The sequence below is a fragment of the Rhincodon typus genome, chromosome 43, assembly GCF_021869965.1.
Source record: "Rhincodon typus isolate 14 chromosome 43, sRhiTyp1.1, whole genome shotgun sequence".
In the NCBI taxonomy this organism is placed as follows: domain Eukaryota; kingdom Metazoa; phylum Chordata; class Chondrichthyes; order Orectolobiformes; family Rhincodontidae; genus Rhincodon; species Rhincodon typus.
Genome location: NC_063374.1, coordinates 4,326,563 through 4,347,344, shown reverse-complemented (window position 1 = coordinate 4,347,344; position 20,782 = coordinate 4,326,563). Strand labels below are relative to the sequence as shown.

Here is a 20,782-nt window from a genome sequence, read left to right as displayed (position 1 = left end):
ACCTCCTCCCTCACCCCCATCCCAGGCCCCAAGAAGACTTTCCACATCAAGCAGATGTTCACCTGCACATCTGCCAATGTGGTATACTGCATCCGCTGTACCCGGTGTGGCTTCCTCTACATCGGGGAAACCAAGCGGAGACTCGGGGACCGCTTTGCAGAACACCTACGCTCGGTTCGCAACAAACAACTGCACCTCCCAGTCGCGAACCATTTCAACTCCCCCTCCCATTCCTCAGACGACATGTCCATCCTGGGCCTCCTGCAGTGCCACAACGATGCCACCCGAAGGTTGCAGGAACAGCAACTCATATTCCGCTTGGGAACCCTGCAGCCCAATGGTATCAATGTGGATTTCACAAGTTTCAAAATCTCCCCTCCCCCTACCGCATCCCAAAACCAGTCCAGCTCGTCCCTGCCTCCCTAACCTGTTCTTCCTCCCACCTATCCCCTCCTCCCACCTCAAGCCGCACCTCCATCTCCTACCGACCAACCTCATCCCGCCCCCTTGACCTGTCCGTCCTCCCTGGACTGACCTATCCCCTTCCTAACTCCCTACCTACACTCACCTTTCCTGGCCCCATCCCCGCCTCTTCGACCTGTTTGTTTCCTCTCCACCTATCCTCTCCTCTATCCCTCTTCTATCCGCCTCCCACTCTCTCCCTATTTATTTCAAAACCCCCTTCCCCTCCCCCTTTTCTGATGAAGGGTCTAGGCCCGAAACGTCAGCCTCTCTGCTCCTATGATGCTGCTTGGCCTGCTGTGTTCATCCAGCCCTGCACCTTGTTGTCTCGGATTCTCCAGCATCTGCAGTTCCTACTATCTCTAAAACTTCAAATCATTCTGGATTCCCACTGCACGGCCAAACTGGCTGTGACTGCAACAGCCAGTCACTTCTGCAGGTAGAAGTGAAGGGTCTGAATACCAACCCATGCTGGACTCCAGTCAGCATTGCCCTGTCTACCAACAATGCACTCACCACCTAGAAGTCTCATACTCTAATCGACTGTATCTTTCATTCTTAACCCAGTCACACGTTCTCCCTTGGACTTTTAAAAAGTTTTGTTTTCATCAGTTTAGCAAGGGAAACACAAAAACAAAAGACCGCAAGCAACTGCCTAACCAAGACAAATTACACAAGTTGTCTCGATGAAAGAAGTGTCAATCCTGGCTCTGATGGGAATACTCTTGCCAAGTCAGAAAATTGCAGGTTCAAATCCCACTCCATGACTGCAGCGCACAAGCTGGCAATGAAAGAGGGCCGCACTGTTGGATTGGCTTTTAGATGCAATGTTAATCAATGCCCTGTCTTGCCCTCTTGGGCGGATACAAAGGAACCAGAGCCAGGGATGGAGGACAGGCCTGAGGTGACCGTTATTAATGGAGGATGATCCATTGTGGAGTGCCAGAATATTGCGAACTAATCCACAGGCACAGGCAAAGATGTGCACTTTGATCTCCAGCATTATTCAAAGGGGAGCTATCCACGGTGCTGATGGGCAATACTGAGCAATCAACCAACATCTCAAAAAACAAAGCAGGCAATCTGGTCATTAATGCATTGCTGTTTGCTGTGAGCAGGTAGGCTGCTCTCATCTTTACAACAGTAATTCATCTTCAGAAGTGTTTCATGGCTGTAAAGCATTTTAAGCCTCTCTTTCTCACAGGTTAGATGGTTTTATACACACCGCTCACATTCAGAGAAGAAAAGCATGTAATATCTCTGTTTGGATACCCAGCTGAGACATCTGGGCTGAAAGTGCACAGACACCTGATTCTGCTTTTTGTTCATCTGTTTTTAAGACATTGCAGGTGTGGATGTTTCCATTTTTTGATTTAAGACCACCAACTGTTGAAGAGAAAGCAAAGGACACACTGTTGCCGTCCACTGGTATCCTCCTGTTCCTTCACCTCTGCCAACATTTGGTATAATCAGCAAATTCTGAAACTTTACTCTGTATGGCAATAGGATTTCCCTATCAAAGTTAGAAAGTGGACATTAGGTGGGGACACTACTACCGCTCCACAAAACGCTCACTGATCCCTGGGTGAGAACTCAGCAAGTAGAGGAAGGAGCTTGACGGCAAGGGACACAGCTCTATGGTGCCCATTGCTGCCTGAGCTTAAGGCCCCTTGCATTGGGAGGCCTTAACATCTTCCAATATCAAGCACCAATCCTTTGTTTTAAGGCATATTTCCATCGTGGGCATCACATCACGTTCCTTCCCCCACGCTCAGTAAACTCATTCACCATGCTTGGTGTGCTTGCGCATACGATTTTGAAAACATTTTTATATTTCATCCAGTCCTTCCTAGTCTGCTCCTATCTAAAGTGAAAGACTTCCTTCTCTAGCACCATCCAACAGACTCACTCCTTGTTGGGAACAGATACTGAAGAGATGTCACTTGGGGGAGGTTTTGGTTGTGGGGAGAGGAGGAGGAGAGAGACAGCATGCACTAATTGAGCGTGCACACTGATGTACTATTGTCATTCATCTGGAATTTCTCTCAAAATTGGCCATAAATATTTTCTGGAGTCATTAATTCAACCTCATCTTATGAAAAAAATGGTTGATCAGATTGGATTGATACCCATAGAGTTTAAACAACGATAGCTAATGTTATTGAAACATTTACGATTTGAGGGGACTAGATGGGTTGGGGGATAGTTGCTCTTGACAACTTAAAAAAAGAGTCTCCCATTTAAGATGGATACGAGTATGGAAATGAGGAAATTCCATCTGCTGTCCTCAGAGCAAAGGAGACTGGAGGAAGATTTAATGGAGGAATTCAAGATTACAGCAGATTTGCAAAACAAAGAAAAGCCACTATTAGGTGATCATACAAGGACAAAGATACAGATTTAAGGTTCTGGCTGCGTGGTATGGTATTGCTCAAAGAGAAAACTCACGGAACAACTTACACACCAGTGACAATGACTTGGGAAATCACTTCCCATGATGGCGCTAGAAATTGGCTTGGCATTCGAGGGAAATTAGTTTGCAGGGCCACAGGGATTGGGACTGACTTGATTGCTCTACAGAGAGTAGGCAAGGTCATAATAAGCTTAACGGTCTGCTCCTAATGGCTGTTATGACTCTACATCCAGTCATATCCTTCACTGTTTATATCTGGCAGCACAATCCTGTCCCTCCTGTATTTCTTTGATCATAGGGACAGCTGAAAGATTTGCACAAGGGAGAAAATTCCAACTGCAAACCGAGCAGCCAAATATGATATGGTCTGTCACAGAGCTCAGAGCTTCACTAAATTCCTATCACATTCATTAGCCGCAATAAATCTGGACAAAGTTTCCCCACAAGGGAAATTTCCAAATTTCAAAGGGAATTTAATTTGTTTAGTTTAGACTAAATACAGCTCAAATTAAAAATAACCCAATTCTAAGGGACATTTTTAAAAACATATTGCAAATATCATCCAAATGCCTTGACCAGAGAGCTGTCACGATAACAAATAATGATCTGGAAAAAAGTGATTCATTTTAAGTGGGACGGTAATGGACACACATGCATCTATTGTTCAAGCCAGCAGGGAAGGGACTAAACATTGTTACAACTAAGGCTGATGAAATGCACTATTGATCTTATGCTACTGCTCCAAGAACAACATTAGAAAATAGGAAAATAATATTTTCCTGTTACCAAGATGGCCAATTACATACCACATCCACATGTTTTGAATAAAAAGATTCTAACCAAGTTTCTTAAATACAAGTACTGGTTGATTATCCAAAACAAACTTATTCATTGAGATGCCCTAAGTGGTTAAAATATATAGTCAGTAATATAGAAGTACAGATTTAAATCCTCTAAAATTACTCCCAAAATATTGCAAAGCATGAAAACTTGAGAGAAAAAAATCTCTATGAAAACATGCTTTCAAGGTTTTAGCACAGTATGCTCCACTCCAAGAGCTGCTCTTATGTTCTAGTACAGACAGTCAGGTCACTATCATGCACTGTTGTCTCTGGAGTCTTGGCAGTCACAGCTTGCTCAGGAAATGCAATACTAAGAAGCTCCTGCAATCACTTTCAGAACAGCAAATAGGTTTTACCCTGAATTCAACAAAAGGGTTTTCAGAATTAGAAGAGATCAGCTGGACAGCACTTCCACGTGCATCTTATTCCCCTAAATAAAGTCCAGATAAAACATGAACGTCTCCAATCCACTCTGCAGGAAGTTCCACAGTACAATCTACAGCAGAACAAGTATTTATCACTAGTCATGTGATTTCTAGGAAGCTTGTTGTTTGAAAAAAGTCCACTGTCCCTGGGGGCTTTTCAAAAATCCCTTTCAAATAAAGCACTCCAGGTATTTCCACAAAACCTGAAATAAGTACATTTTTTGACAATCCTTCAAGGTGTAAGGCTTCCAAGAAATATTAAATAGGAAGCATCTTTTTAACAATGTGAATCAGAAAAATTCACATTTATACTGAAGCATTAGTGTAGAAAAACATCCAAAGGCACTTCTTAAAAAGCTCTTAATTCACAAAAAAAAAAATTACAAGGCGTGAGGAAAAAGTTGTCTCTACGTGGTAAACTTTTAAGGATGTGGAAGAGTCTAGCGATATGATTAAATTTAATCTCATGATTAAGGTCTATGCTTCGACATATAAATACCATGAATATTAAGCTGCACATATCCAAGGCTGAGACTATTCAGAAAGAAAAGGTTTAGTCAGTATAGTACAATTAGGGTAGATTACGTGCTCAATGGTCACACAATGCTATGTGAATATATTCAGTGTACAATTCAACTGACTCATGTTTTATTGTTTTACTCAAGTACAGAAAGTACTGTCTTATGCCAATTGACAATCTTGTAACCAAATTGCAAAATGAGATGGTCAGGAGGTAGGCAACAAGCCCACAATGGCAAGTGACTAGACTGCAAAAGCAAGAAAGTCAAGAAGTTGCAAAGTTCACTGTGTGATACAACAAGTCAAAGATAATTGCAAACCAAATGTTCTTGGAATTAGGAAGATGGTAAAGCATCGGGACTGCTACATGAAAGGTCTAAAAAAAAATCAGAGAAGTTGATACCAAGGAGAAACATCATCCACGACAATAATAGAACTGAGTAAATCTGGATGTTAAATAATCTTTAAAAATTGAATGTTGGAGACACCAAAGGTTAATTAGACAGCTTCACTTGAACAAAACAGCCTACAGGGAGTAAGAAAACTAATAGCCTGCCAAGCCAGTTATTATACTATAATCAAAACATATTCCATTTGGCAAGCTTCTTGGTAAAAGTAGTTGGTATTAACGAGCCAATTGGCAAACCCGGGCTCAACAGGTAAAATTACATCCATTGCAAGATGTCCAGAAAAGATAATACAAATCAGTCTATGCCCATAAGTGGCATTACCTATACTGGTCAAAAAGAAAGCTATGGACAACAGAACAGCTAAGATGAAACAAAGGCACCAATTTTGATGTGTGGGCAACAAATGGTTCTATTAGGGTCAAAGATGGTATTTGCTTAAAGGCACAGGGCAAAGTTAGACTTGAGTGAATAAAAAACAAAGCATTGGAAATACCAAACAGATCTGGGTGGTCCACGTTTGGAAGTCTGTCACAAATAGCAGTGGATGATGGATCAGTCATTAATTTTAAATCGAAGACAATTTTTCATTAAGCAAAGATATTGAGGGACATGGGCCAAAGGCAAGTGTGTGGAATTAGAGAAACAAGTTGTATAGCTGGATGAACACAGCAGGTCTTGCTGAATGGCCTACTCCTGATCCTATGCTCCAAGGGAGAAACAGAGGTAACTTTCTGGGTAGTGACTTTTGATGAATGATCACAACCTGAAACATTAGAAGTTTCTTCTCCACAGTTGCTGTAAAACCCACCGAGCATTTCCTGCCTCCAACTGGTGCTTGCTAAGAGCTGGGTCAATATTCCTAGAATTCCTTTAACAGCACTGTGGATACACCTATCCAAATGGATAGCAGTGATACAAGGGAGCAGTCCAACATCATTGTCTGAATGGGAGATTAGGAATAGGCAACAAATTTGCCCAGCCACTAAATCCCTGAATAAATTTAAAACACACAACCAACATAACATTTCCAAGGGGAGACGGTACAGTTGATGGAGTGAAAAGCGCTAAATACGATGCTTTGAAAAGGCTTAAGGTGGGTCAGATGCCTAGGATCCAAGGTTGCTAAAGGAAATAGAAAAGGAGATTGTAGAACGGCTTGCCAGAGTGTCTTCCCAAGATACAGGTCAGATGTTACGAGCAAACACAAATTGCAGGAAAAGGTCAGCAGGTCTGGCAGCATCTGTGAAGCGCAATCAGTTAACGTTTTAGGTCCAGTGACTCTTCCTTCTGTGGGTCACCAGACCTAAAACATCAACTCTAATTCAACAAAATTTAAGGGGAGGCAACACCCTAGTGGTACTATTACTGGACTGTTAATCCAGAGACCCAGTTACTTTTCTGAGGACCAGGGTTTAAATCTCACCAAATGGTGGAAATTGAATCAATAACAGAAAAAATCTGGAATTAGAAATCTAACGATGACCATGAAACCATTGCCAATTGTTAGGAAAAATCCATCTAGTTCACTAACACCCTTTAGGGAAGGCAGCTGTCATTCCTACCTGGTCTGGTCTACATGGGACTCCAGACCCAGAACAAATGGCCACAGGATTAGTCTTAACCATCCTCTGGGCAATGAGGGATGGGAAATAAATACTGGCCTAACTAGTGACACCCTCATCCCATGAATGAAAAAAAAATAAAAAATATGAAATTAAAAGATAGCCTAATGGCACCCATGTAACACATTGTCAAATGCCATCAAAAACACAAGATCTGCCATCCTTTCTTTGTCTGGTCTACGTATGACTCCAGACCCACGGCAATATGGTTGACTTGCAAATGCCGTAGGAAGGTAATCAGTTTAATTGCAACAAGGAGTGGCCAATGAATTTTGCTCAGAGACAAAGTTAGAACAATGAATAACTAAGCCAAGTGCAGAGTTAGAGGTTTAGCAACCAGATTCTACCAATCTCAAGGGAAACTTGCGACTGGCAATAAATATTAGCCCTGCCAGCAAAGCTTACATTCCCGAATGAAGATTGACTGACTGTAGCAGACAAGTGACAGAATGTGTTCAGAGAACTGTAAAGTCATAAATTTTGGCAGACAGTATAGATTTAACGGCACAGTTGGAGTGTGCACTTGAGGATAAGCGACCTGGGGGCTCACATACACATAAGCTGGAGGGTAGAAAAGACATATTTAAAGAATAGTAGCAAAACATGGTGATCTGGGGCTTCATAAATAGAAACATTAAGTTTTAGTAAGGGAAATCATGCTAAATCTTTCAGTATAGCTTCATGTCTGGTAACCACACTTCAGGAACAATGCAAAGATTGACCAGAATAGTTCTAGGAACTAGGGATTTTATTGACAAGGTCAGGGTTGTTCTCCTTGAAGCAAAACAGATTGAACGACGTTTCAGGACGATGACAGGTTGAGATAAGGTAGACAAATGCAAAATTATCCCTATGAATTGGATGGTACAACAACTGGTGAACAGATGCGGGGAAGGATGTGTGGAAGCACTTCACTTAAGCAGCAAGCTTGAATGATCTGGACTTTGGAAAGCAGAGACAATTGGATTACAGAGTTGCTGTGCCAACTGGCTACCTTCTGTTCAAACAGAGCTCTGACTGAGAACCACAAAATGAGCATAGAAAGAAGTGTGTGGTCTTTCAACACAAACATCAAACCATTTGGAGAAACGGGGTGATCAAAAAAAGGCACCTCTTAAATTTGAGATACTATCAATGAAACGGAGGAAACTGCAGACATAAGAACCAGGAGTAGGCAATTCAGGCCTGCTCCATTTGATATGATCATAGCTGATCTCATCTCAGCCTCAACACCACTTCCCTGCCCGCTCTCCATAGCCCTTCAACCCATTACTATTAAAATCTGTCTTACCATAAAATTTACTCCATGTCCCAGCATCCACCAGAGGGAGTGAATGCCACGGATTTCTGAACCTTAGAGAAGTAATTTCTTCTCACCTACTTTAAATCTATTACCCCATATCCTAAAACTAAAACCCTTGGCCTACATTCTCCCAGTTGAGGTAGCATCCTCTCTGCATCTACTTTGTCAATCCCCTTCAGCATCTTATACACCTCAATTAGATCCCCTCAGTCAGTTAATTATTTTGCCAACATTTACAGAAAAAGGTGCCAGTATCCCAGATAATCAAAGGAAATTAATGCTGGCTTAAGTATGGGGATTCCACTAAATTAAGACCTACTGTAAAGGAGGAAATAATGGCGCTGCAGAGTGACAATTATCCAGGATCAGATGGTTTCCATCAGTGTGACTGACATTTCCAAAGTGAAATTTAGTATATTTCTATGGAGAAAAAGGGTATGAAAACCTTGGAAATCTCAACAAATAACAATGGATGATAATTTCAAAACAAATGACAATGCTTTCCGCACCCCCCAAACAAAGATTTTAAGGCTAAAGTAGGAAAAAATGTGGGGATGGGTCACTGAATTCAACATTAGAAAAAAATCTGGAATTAAAACTCTTAACGATGACCATTAATCCATTGCCAATTGTTAGGAAAAATCCATCTAGTTCACTAACACCCTTTAGGGAAGGCAGCTGTCATTCCTACCTGGTCTGGTCTACATGGGCCTCCAGACCCAGAACAAATGGCCACAGGATTAGTCTTAACCGTCCTCTGGGCAATGAGGGATGGGAAATAAATACTGGCCTAACTAATGACACCCTCATCCCATGAATGAAAAAAATAATAAAAAATATGTAATTAAAAGATAACCTAATGGCACCCATGTAACACATTGCCAAATGCCATTAAAAACAAGATCTGCCATCCTTTCTTCGTCTGGCCTACGTATGACTCCAGACCCACGGCAATATGGTTGAGTTGCAAATGCTCTAGGAAGGTAATCAGTTTAACTAGGGGTAGCCAATGAATTTTGCTCAGAGACAAAGTTAGAACACAATGAGTAACTAAGCCACTGATCAGTCATGATCTCTCAAAACAACACACAATAGTGACTAGGGTCAAGGAACTACATGTGGCTAGAATGCTACCATCCAATCACTGGAACCCACAACATATTTTAAATTTCATTCATTAAGTGAATTGCTCCCCAGTGGGACATTCTTTCACTTCGGCAAGAATGAAAAAGCAGAATTTTATTTAAATGGAGAATGACTTCAGAATTGAGGTGCAGAATGATCTGGGTATTCTAGCACACATCACAAAGAGTTCACGGGTACAGAAAGTAACTGAAGCTAATGAACTATTATCCTTTATTACAAAACATACTTCATTTATCAGGGCATTGATGAAACCACATCTGAAACACTGCAGTCTCATTCAAGGGTGGATGTAAATGTATTGGAAGAAATCCAGAGATTTACTAGATGAGTGGGCTTGTTTCCACTGGAGTTTAGAAAGAGGGATGACTTGAATGGAATAGGGCCCTGGATGGTCTAGACTCAGCATAAAAAGAATAACTGCACTTCTAGGCAAGTCCAGACTAGGAGGCACTCAACAAATTAGAGGATCATCCTTTTAGAATGGAGGAGAAATTTCTCACCCCTTCCCTCTCCCACTTTCAATTTTGATTTGTACCTTTTGTTCTCTCTTACCTCAGTGATTAGCAATGTGTACAACTGTCCAAACACTACTAGGTATTTTCTATCTCAGATTATGAGGTTTTCTTATGCCATTTGGCAGGAGTGACCTGCTATAACATACCACAGCTGCCATGACTGCTTTAGTTTCCAGTAAGCTGCGACTGGGATTTGCATTACAACATATTATACAGTCGCTAGATTCTGTATCCATGTCTGCATTTGATGTACTTGAGAACCGTTAGAAAATTTGAAGGCTGTGCCACGAAAGGAGCTTAAAGCAATCTCACTTTCTTTCATTGTCAGGATGTAGCCAGGCAGCTCAAGCAGATCAGCTCTTGCAGTCAGCTAATCTCAAGATGTGACATTGAGTGAACTTTCTTAAAACCCTTACTCCCACACTTTCCATGCTGTACAACTCAATCTCTAGAAGAGCCCATGACATGAACAGCAAACAAGCCGTCGTTTAAACCTTTACAATCCTGAAACATCATACTATCACAGCACATTACGACCCTTTAGAAATACTTCTACAAACTACGTAGTGTGAAGCATGGAAACACCCTTTGGTCCAAATCTTCCATGCCGAATATTTTTTAAATTAATCCAGTCCCATTTGCCAGCATTTGGCCCATATGCCTCTAAACCCTTCCTATTTACGTACCCCATAACTGCAGTTGTGAAAGGTATTGCTTGAATCTAAAGAGTCCCCCTCCACTGCACCCCAACCTTCTATCGTCCAATGCAAAAATTCTCCAATTTATGGAATTACCCCAAACAATCCAGTATCAACCACCATTCTGCTTATCCCCTTTTACATCACTGCAATGTCTTTGCGCAGTGTGGCAACCAAAATTGCACGCATACAATATGATTTCTGGAGTGGCAAGATGATCTTACTGCCTCAGTTCAGTGTCAGATCTTTTAAGGCATCCCACCATCCAATTCATTGCCATCCAGCATTGCTCGGGGTCTAAATCCAACCAGCACCGCCAGATCTCATCTCTTCAACCAGCCATGCCTTGGATTTTCTGTCCCATTTGAGGCTTTACACCCCTCTACAAATTTAAACTGCCCAGTCTGCCGGGTGCCAGTGAAGCCAATAGACTATTTAACACCAAGAATGTTGCTTTCCAAAAAGGAAAGGTATCAAGAAAATACACTTACCTGTTATTGCTCCAGTTGCTTCTACCATCTCCTCTAGTTAACACTTGCAAGCATGCTCTGGCAGGTAGAAACCCATAATGACACTAAGCCCAGACACCTGCCCACTAATGGCACCATAAGCCCAGCTTTCCTCCTGTTAGAAGCACATAAGCCCAGATCCTACATGTGATACTAATGCAGTCCCAGGCGTGGCAATGTCCAAAGCCAATTGGTACCACTCTAAAGGCAAGCCATGCTTATGGCACTGGGAACCCAGCCCCTATTGACACCATAAACCCGGACTATACATGTGGCAGTAGAAATGCTGCTCCCAGGAGGGCTCTATAAGCCTACACATTGCTGGTGGATCATAAACAAACGCAGAGGTGTTGAAAAAGAAACACAGAACCCCGACGCAGAAGATGCGTATGCCCAAACCCTACCTGTGGCTCTACAAGTGCAGACCCCACGAGGATCACAGCAAGCCCGGCCCCTAACATGATACTAAATGGAGCCCAGAACATAGCTCTCAAAAGTGCAGTCCCACGAGTGTCTCAGCAATGGCAGACCCTACCGGTGACATCAGGTGCAGCCCAGACCCTACCTATGGCTCTCAAAAGTGCAGCCCATGAATGTCAGTAATCCCAGACCCTACTTGCAATTCTACAAGTGCAGCCTCAAGCACAACAAACTTGACCCTACAGGTGGATCTGCAAGTGCAGCCCCCAAGTCCCTCAGCAAGCCCAAACCCCTATCTATAGCCCTCAAACATGCAGTCCATGAGTGTCACAATAAGCCCAGACGCCATCTATGACCCTAAGTGCAACCCCATGTTCTACAGCTAATCCAGATCCAACCTATAGCTTTAATAGTGTGGCCCCATGAATGTCTCAGCAAGCCCAGACCCAGACCTGTGACATTAGGTGCAGCCCAGACCCTACCTATGACTCTCAAAAGTGCAGCCCCCATATTACAGCAGTGTCAGACCCTACTTGTAACTCTACAAGTGCAGCCCTGAGGGTCACAGTAATCACAGACCCTACACGTGACACAATAAGTGCAGCCCTGACCCTACCTATGGAGCCCAGGAGTGTCACAATAAGCCCAGACTCTGCATGTGACTCTAAAAGCGAGATGCCCATGAGTGTCACAGTAATCCCAGATGACAAAGACCCGATATACCCAGAATTTGCTAACAGCATTGTAAACCCAATCAGACCCAAATACTCTTGTGGCAGTACCCATTTCCAAAGGGAGAGTTTTCTGAAAGCCAGTACGGAGTTGAATGAAAGAGGTTGAATAAAAAGCCAGACGCATAAAAACCTTTACACTAGCTTTATAATTTTGACAAAACGGCACAGTGAGCCCGTTTTCTTTGAAAAAAGACAGCAATGCTCAAAGATCAGGAAAAACCCCAAAGCAAGTTAACTACCGCATCACAATTCACCCCCCAAGAAGCATTTTACAGAGACACTATTCCCTAGCCCCAAGTACACAATGCATCAAGTCAACGAAGACCCATCTACCCCATCACAGGAAAACAGCCAGGAATTACACAGCAAATTGCAACTGGGGTTCCCTGTTACAAGTTTCAGTACAGCCCATTCCAGAAAAAACCCAGTGAATAAGCAAAGGATCCCAACCCTCATTACATGTGCTCAAAGGCCCACCAATTCTCCCCCCCGCCATGAAAACATGCAAGTTACATACAAATCGCAGTGAAATTCACCCCCATAAGATCTCAAATAATTCCCATTTCAGGAATCGATCCCTCCCCAGTGAACAAAGACATTAATAAACCACGAACATACCCACTACAAGTGCTGGATAAATTCCCATTACCAGACCCACCCCACCCACAATCAGAACAATGAATCTTGAACAGACAATGGAGTTAGACGACTTCCTCAGGACAAGAAAGCCAGTCCCATTTCTGGCCCTTTCCTCCAAAGCCCCAGGTGATTCCAGTCAGCTAGAGCCAAACTGTAGTTAAAGGATCCCCCACTATAGCAGAGACGTGAATGAGTCCCAATTCCAGCCCTCACTGCGAACAATGTAAGTCAACGAATGAACTTAGACCACAGCCATCCCCCAGAGAATAAGCAGAATAGCTGGCTCCAAAAGCTACAAGGATCAGACAGACTGATGCTCCTTGAGAAAGTCACATTGAATCCAGCAGCCTGTCTCGGCTCGGTGTCATCTCGGTTCCTTCTACAACCATTCCACCAACCCACCACCCCACCCCACCCACACAATCTTCGCTGCTGATGAGTGACTATCTTCCAAGCAGGAACTCAAATGGCCCTCCTCAAACAGGGAAGGAACCTGGCAACAGAGAAACAGGTTTGCAGAACAGGTGGGGGAAATGGTAGAGACACAGAAGGGTAGCCAACATAAAACATAAAAGGATCAGGGAAACCTGCCACTGAGAAGGGGAAAGCTGAACAGAATGAACGGGGGGCTGTGAGATTGCAGTAGGGCCTCTGTAGAGCATTAGTGATGGCGAAAACATCCTCCAAACCTTATGTGTTGGTGGTGAATCTTCATGAGGCCTCTCTCACCCCCTTGCCCCAAGACTTGGATTTGCGTCACCACACATTCACAACACTCTATCCCAAGATTGCTACCTTTCAGTGGCGACTTAGACTCCACCTTCCTCACTTTGTGCCTGGGGACCTTCACGACTTCCCAAGACCAAAGGCTTTTCCCAGTGGCAGATCTCTTCACGTTCTCCACCGCCCCCCCCACCCCACACCCCTACAAGGGTTTGATTCACGTCAGTGGATCTTCATTATCTCTCTACCCCCATCCTCGGTTTTGGAGAAGCCTGCCAGCGTTGTGGGGGGGTGGGGGGGGTGGGGAGAGGGGGAGGAGGAGGGAGATGGAGAAAGAGGTAGGGTGAGGGAGTATCAAGAAGACAGCCCTACCCCAACCCCACCTACAGATCTCCCTCTGCCCCCTCACATTCCCACCCCTCTCCCCGCCTTCACCCCCACCGACCCCTCAAAACTCTTCAGTAACCACGAAGCCTGGAGCCGTAGCCGTTCAGGTAAGGGGCTCTCAAATACTGCGGCGGCGGAGGGGGCATAGGCCTCATCATGCCGGGAGGGGGACGACGGTGGTCCTGGTAGGCAGCGGCCCCAAAGGGCGGCCGCCCCCCACCTCGGGGCGGCGGTGGCGGAGGAGGGGGGGCCCGGTATGGGTCGTAGTAGCCGGGCTGGTCATCGTAGTAGTAGTAGTGGTGGTGGTGGCCGCCTGCGGGCGGAGGCCTGGAGGCCGGGTAAGGGCCCGCGTCCTCTCGGTACTGCTGCTGGGGGCCCCCGGCCCCTCCAAGGTCCCACGACTCGCGGCTCGGGTTGGAGCGGGACAGCTGCACGAACATGTTCTGGCCCTGCAGCGGGGTGCCGTCCAGCGCCTGGATGGCGGCCAGCGCCTGGCGCTCCTGCTCCATGTAGACGAAGGCGAAGGTGCGCGCCACGTCCAGGTCGACGACCCGGCCAAAGCGCTGGAAGAGCTCCTTGATGGCGGCGCCCGACACCGGCTCGGCCAGGTTACCCACGAAGACCTTGGTGGTGTTGCGGGTGCGCGCGTTCGCCACGCCCACTGTGATGTGCGCGCCGTGCACGTTGCTCCGGTGCAGCGCCTTGATGGCGCGCGTCGCCTGGCTCAGCTTCTCCATGTGCACGAACGCGTAGTTGCGCACCACCTCGCACTCGCTCACCTCGCCGTACTTCTCGAACATGCTGCGCAGCTCGCTCGGGCTGCAGTAGCGCGACAGGTTGCCCACGAAGATCTTCACCATCTTGACACTTGGATCGCCCGTCCCCTCCCAACCCCTCCCCCCCGGAAGAACCCCGCCCCCCCCCCAACTCCCGAACTCTTCGGCCGCCAGCAACAGACTGAGCTCTTGCCCCAAGATGGCCGCCCTATTTGTACTGAGGGGCGTGTCGTCGTGCGTCTGCGCGTCACGACGGGATACCCCAGGAAAATAATCGTCTCATCTAGAGGTGGGCGTGTCCTGCTACGGCTACGCCTCCTTCGTGACGCCGCGATTCCTCGCCCCGCGACCGCCTTCCTTTTAAGGAAAGTGGGTCGACCACGCCCTTTTTCGTTACGTAATGGCGCATACGCGCTCCTACAAACGCGGCCATACTATTGGTTGAGAAGGAAAAAAAACCTGGTGAACATGGTGGGTCAAGCAGTGTCCATGGAGTGGAAAGGAAGCTAATGTTTGGCGTGTGGAGGGATGCAGCATTTATGCGATTGTTTTTGGGGGTGGGGGAGATACGATGTTGGTAGTTCAAGTGAAGTGATGGGAATGTGAGAATGGTAGAACAATGGTGTGCCAGGCTGAGTAGGACAGATAGTCCTAATTGGCGTGGAAGAGAATGTAACAAGCAAAGCTAAGAGCAAAGGAAAGAACGAGTTCACCATTTGAAGGCATCGAACTCAAAATTGAGCCCAGAAGGTCGCAAACTGCCTAGTTTGAAGATGAGATAGTAGGAACTGCAGATTTTGGAGAATCTGAGGTAACAAGGTGTAGAGCTGGATGAACACAGCAGGGATGCTGCTTGGCCTGCTGTGTTCATCCAGCTCTACACCTTGTTGTCTTAGTTTGAAGATGAGATGTTGCTTCTCCAGTTTGTGCCATGTTTGCTGAAGCATTGTAGCATGCCGAGGACAGACACAGGGTGGGGGCATGTGAGCAAGACGCTGCGTTAAAACGAGGGGCTACGGGAAGCCCGGGGGTCGTGCGTGGGCATGGACCATATGTGTTCTGCAAAGTAGTCACCCAGTCTGTGTTTGCTGTTTGCAAGCTGTACAGGCAAATTATACTTAGCAAGGACGTACAGAACACATGGTGCTTAGGTAGAGTGAGGCACACAGGTTATACCTCCCAGGAGATGCGTGAAGTTAGAGAGTCTGTTCATCAGTCTAATAACATCAGGGAAGAAGCTGTTCTTGAATCTTTTCATGCACGTTCAAGCTTCTGTATCTTATGCCTGATGGAAGAGGTTTGAGGAGAGCATTACTGGGTTGGGAGAGGCAGAGAGAAGTGTAAATGGAGTCCATGGATGGAAGGTTGGCTTTCATGATAGTCTGGGCTGTGCACACAACCTTCTGTAGTTTCCTACGGTCCTTGGTAGAGCAATTGTGGTACCAATCCATTATGTACCCGGATGATATGTTTTCTATCATACATCTGTAAAAGTTGGTGAGCGTCCTTATGAACATGCCAGTTTTCCTAAGCTTCTGAGGAAGAAGAGGCATTGTTGTGCCTTCTTGACCATTGCATCATGTGGGAAGTCCAGTACAGGATGTTGATTATTATCACTCCGAGGAATTTGATGCTCTCAACCCCTGCTCTATGGGGCTGAGAACGCATCCTTGGTGGACTCCAGTGTTGATGTTATCATGGAGGAGGTGCAGTTGTCTGTCTTCACTGCGGTCTATTGGTCAGGAAGTTGAAGATCCAGTTGCACAGGCTGGAGCCAAGACCTAGGTTTCAGAGTTTTAAGATCAGTCTGGAGGGATTATGGTGTTGAAGGGTAGAGCTATAGTTGATCAGTAGGAGTCTGATGTATGTGTCCTGTTGTCCAGATGTTCCAGGATAAGTGCTGCTTCACCTGAAAAGACTGTTTAGGCCCTTGGATCGTGAGTAGGAAAGGAGGTGAAGGAATAGGTGCCGCACCTTCTGCAGTTATATGGAAAGGTGCTGCGGGGGCTGTGGGGTAAGCGTGTTGGTGTTCAAGGTCCCTAGTCCATTCCTCGACCATCGACACTACACCACTCTACCCCTTCACCCTGTCTCCCCTCCCCTTCCTCCAATGGGACTGCCTGATCTTTCCAGTCTGGCAGTTAGACACACTATTGTTCTGCCATTCTCATACTCCAATCACTTAATCTGAATTATCAACATCCTTTCTCGCCAGCACTCCAAGCCCCCCTACCACTATTGCATAAATGCTGGCCCAAAACTTTATTCATAAAAATATCTTTATATGCAGATATAGTCACTAAATCAGTTCGGTACTGTACAGCAGCATGTAAAGAAACCAACTTTAGAGTTTGACTCTATCCAACAAACAAACCCAAAGAATTTTTTATAATCATAATCATAGAGTTACACAGCACAGAAACAGATCCTTCAGTCCAACTCCACCATGCAGACCAGATCTAGTCCCATTTGCCAACATTTGGCCCGTATCTCTCTCAACCCTTCCTATCCATGTACCCATCCAGATGCCTTTTAAATGTTATAATTGTACCAGCCTCCACCACTTCATCTGGCAGCTCATTCCATACACACACCACCTTCTGTGTGAACCTTAGGTCCCTTTTATATCTTTTCCTTCTCACATTAAACTTTGCCCTCTAGTTTTGGACTCCCCTACCCTGGGCTATTCACTCTATCCATGTGCTTCATGATTTTATAAACCTCTATAAGGCCACCTTTCAGCCTCCAACATTCCAGGGCAGAAAAGCCCCAGCCTAATCAACTTCTCCCTGTATCTCAAACCCTCCAATTCTGGCAGCATCCTAGTAAATCTTTCCTGAACTCTTTCAAGTTAACAACATCTTTCCTATAGCAGGGAGGTTAGTTGTACAAGACTATATTTACATACCCACTGGAGGCACTGGGAGGGTCTGATAACCAAACAGATCCAATTTAACTTTAGCAGGAAGACCTGTGACAGTGGTCTTTCCTTAACAAGCCTTGGCAGCAGCTGCCTCATGCTTCAGTGCATCCCTCAACACATAGTCCTGGACCTTGGAATGTGCCAGTCTGCAACACTCTGTCAAGGTCACTTCCCTACTCTGGAAGACCAACATGTTTCAGGCAGACTAAAGAGTGTTTTTGACCCAGTTGATGGTCCTCCAGGCACAGTCGCTGTTTGCCTCAGTGTGTGTTCCGTTGAACAGACCGTAGAGCACAAAGTGCTGCATCACGCAGCTGCTCTGGATGAACCTCAGTAAGAACCACTGTGTCTCTCTCCAGACTTCCATTGACAAGGAATGTGGGGAGGGGTTTTCCTGCCTGGAAGACCTGGGTTAAAAAGTTCTTCCTGTTCCAGACATGTGTAATAACAGCTCTGAACCATGTTGACTAGAAAATATCTACAACAATGAGGGAGCACATCCCCTCCTTCCTTCAACATGGCTTCCTTTTTTACATAACCATGGTTTCCCGCCCACTGTGTTTGCCAGAGCCCTCAACTGCATCAAACCTATCGCCCATGCTTCTGCCCTTGCCCTTACCCATCACTCACAACAGTGTGATCCGGTCCCCCTTGTTGTCACTCTTCACCCACCCCGCCCCCAATCTCTGCATTCAAAGTATCATTCTCCGCCATTTCAGACATCTCCAGCAGAATGTCACCAGCAAACACATCTTCCTCTCACTCTCCCGGTCTGCATTTCACAGGGATCATTCCCTCCTTAGTCCATTCCTCGACCACCAACGCCATCCCCCTTCCCACGTAACCGCAGAAGGTGCAACACCTGCCTGTTCACCTCCTCCCTGCTCACTATCCAAGGGCCTAACCAGTCTTTCCAGGTGAAGCAGCATTTCACCTGTACCTCCTCCAATCTTGTGCATTCACTGCACCCAACGTGGCCAACTATACATCGGAGAAATCAAATGCAGACTGGGTGACCGCTTTGCAGAACACCTCTGGTTCATGCGCAAGCATGACCCCAGCCTTCCCATAGCCATTCATCTTAACACAGCGTCCTGCTCGCATGACCACTTGTCTTTCCTTGGCATGCTGCAGTGTTCCAGTGAATCACAGTGCAAACTGGAGGAGCAACATCTTGTCTTCAAACTAGGCAGTTTACAATATTCTGGGCTCAATGTTGAGTTCAACACCTTCAAATTGTGAACCCATTCCTTCCCTTTCTTTAGCTTTGCTTGTTGCATTCTGCCACCGTCTCTCTCCCCCCACCCCAGTGGGACTGTCTGATCTTTCCAGTCTGGCAGTGAGACACACCATTGTTCTGCCATTCTCACATTCCAATCACTAAATCCGAACTATAAACATGCTTTCTCCCCCAACACTCCAAACCCCATTCCACCACTATTGCATAAATGCTGCCTCCTCCACACTTCACTTCAGCTCTGACAAAGAGTCATCTAGGCTCCAAACATTAGCTTGCTGTCTCTCTCCAGGGATGCTGCCTGACCTGCTGTGATCTCCATCACCTCTTGTCTTCATTTCCCCTCCTTCAAGACTTTCTTTTGGTTCCTTCATTCGTGGGATGTGGCCGTTGCCGGCTAGACCACGTGTGTTGCCCACACGGCGGTTAAGAGTCAACCCACTGGAACAGAGCAAAAAAAAACCAAACTGCTGGGGCTGAAAATTAGAGTTAAAAAGAGAAATTGCTAGAGAAATTCAGCAGGTCAGCATCTGGAGAAAAGGGTCACTAGACTCGAAGTGTTAACTCTGCTTTTTCTGTCCAGAAGCTACCAGTTCTGTTAAGTTTCTCCAGCAATTTGTTTTTTTGTTTTTAATCCATGGAGCAAGAATCTTTCCCTGATGAGGAGAGCTTTTCCATGCTTCTTGGTGTCAGCAAACATAGTCTTCCACTGGTGACTGGTGATGTCCCCGTGTGGCAGGGGGGACATGCCCTCACGCGTGGCCCATCTTTCCTGGGCCGATGGGCTGGCTTCTCTGCACATGCTCCTCAGTGTCAGCAAACATGGTCTCCCGCTGGCGACTGGTGATGTCCCTTTGCGGGGAGAGGGGCATGCCCTCACGCGCTGCCCAAACAATGAGATACCCGTCTTTCCCGGGCCGACGGGCTGGCTTCTTTGTGCATGTTCCTCAGTATTAGCAACTGCAGTCTTTTTCCTCCCTCCCTTCCTTCCTTCCTTCCTTCCTTCCTGCACCTGCGCCAATATGGCTACCCTATTTGATTCAGAGATAGTGGGAACTGCCGATTCTGGAGAATCTGAGATAACAAGGTGTAGATCTGGATGAACACAGCAGGCCAAGCAGCATCAGAGGAGCAGGAAAGCTGACGTTTTGGGTCTGGACCCTTCAGAAATGAGGGAGGGGAGGGGGATTCTGAAATAAATAGGGAGAGAGGGGGAGGCGGATAGAGGAGAAGATAGGTGGAGAGGAGACAGACAGGTCAAAGAGGTGGGGATGAAGCCAGTAAAGGTGAGTGTAGGTGGAGAGTTAGGGTGGGGATAGGTCAGTTCTGGGAGGACGGACAGGTCAAGGAGGCGGGATGAGGCTGGTAGGTAGGAGGTGGGGGTGGGGCTTGAGGTGGGAGGAGTGGATAGGTGGGAGGAAGGACTGACAGGTGAGGGAGGTGGGGACGAGCTGGGCAATGGATATCAGTTTCCAGGTGGTTGCCAGAGATGGGAACAGAGAGGTCCAGGAAGGAGACAGAGGTATCGGAGATGATCCAGGTGAACTTAAGGTTGGGGTGGAAGGTGTTAGTTAAGTGGATGAACTGTTTGAGCTCCTCGTGGGAGCACGAGGCGGCGCTGATGCAGTCATCAATGTAACGGAGGAAGGGGCACATCCCAAAACCAGCGCAGCTCGTCCCCGCCTCCGTAACCTGTCTGTCCTTTCTCCCACCTATCCCCTCCCCCCCACCTACAGCCCCACCCCCACCTCCTACATACCAGCCTCATCCTGCCTCCTTGACCTGTCCGTCCTCCCTGGACTGACCAATCCCCACCTACGCTCACCTTTACTGGCTCCATCCCCACCTCTTTGACCTGTCTGTCTCCTCTGCACCTATCTTCTTCTTTATCCATCTTCCATCCGCCTCCCCCGCTCTCTTTCTATTTATTTCAGAACCCCCTTCCCCTCCCCCAATTCTGATGAAGGGTCTAGGCCCGAAACGTCAGCCTTCCTGCTCCTATGATGCTGCTTGGCCTGCTGTGTTCATCCAGCTCTACACCTTGTTATCCGGCAACCCTATTGGTCCGGCCGTGCGTGA

At 46.3% G+C, this 20,782-nt stretch overlaps 2 protein-coding genes across 6 annotated transcripts in view; both read right to left on the bottom strand.

The window, feature by feature from the left end:
• Positions 1 to 14,642, bottom strand: part of arl2 (ADP-ribosylation factor-like 2) — a 41,412-nt gene extending 26,770 nt beyond the window's left edge. For 4 of the 5 annotated variants that reach the window (XM_048619774.1, XM_048619775.1, XM_048619776.1 and 1 more), the window contains exon 1: positions 14,547 to 14,642. The gene's annotated coding sequence lies outside the window, so the exon portion shown is untranslated. The remainder of the gene's footprint in view (positions 1 to 14,546) is intronic. The other variant, XM_048619778.1, reaches the window with a different exon arrangement.
• LOC125487689 (RNA-binding protein lark-like) lies at positions 12,146 to 14,662 on the bottom strand. The gene has a single exon (XM_048619773.1). It carries the CDS (start codon positions 14,625 to 14,627, stop codon positions 13,839 to 13,841), a length of 789 nt encoding a protein of 262 aa, XP_048475730.1. The 5' UTR covers positions 14,628 to 14,662; the 3' UTR covers positions 12,146 to 13,838.
• Between the last annotated feature and the right edge of the window lie 6,120 nt (positions 14,663 to 20,782).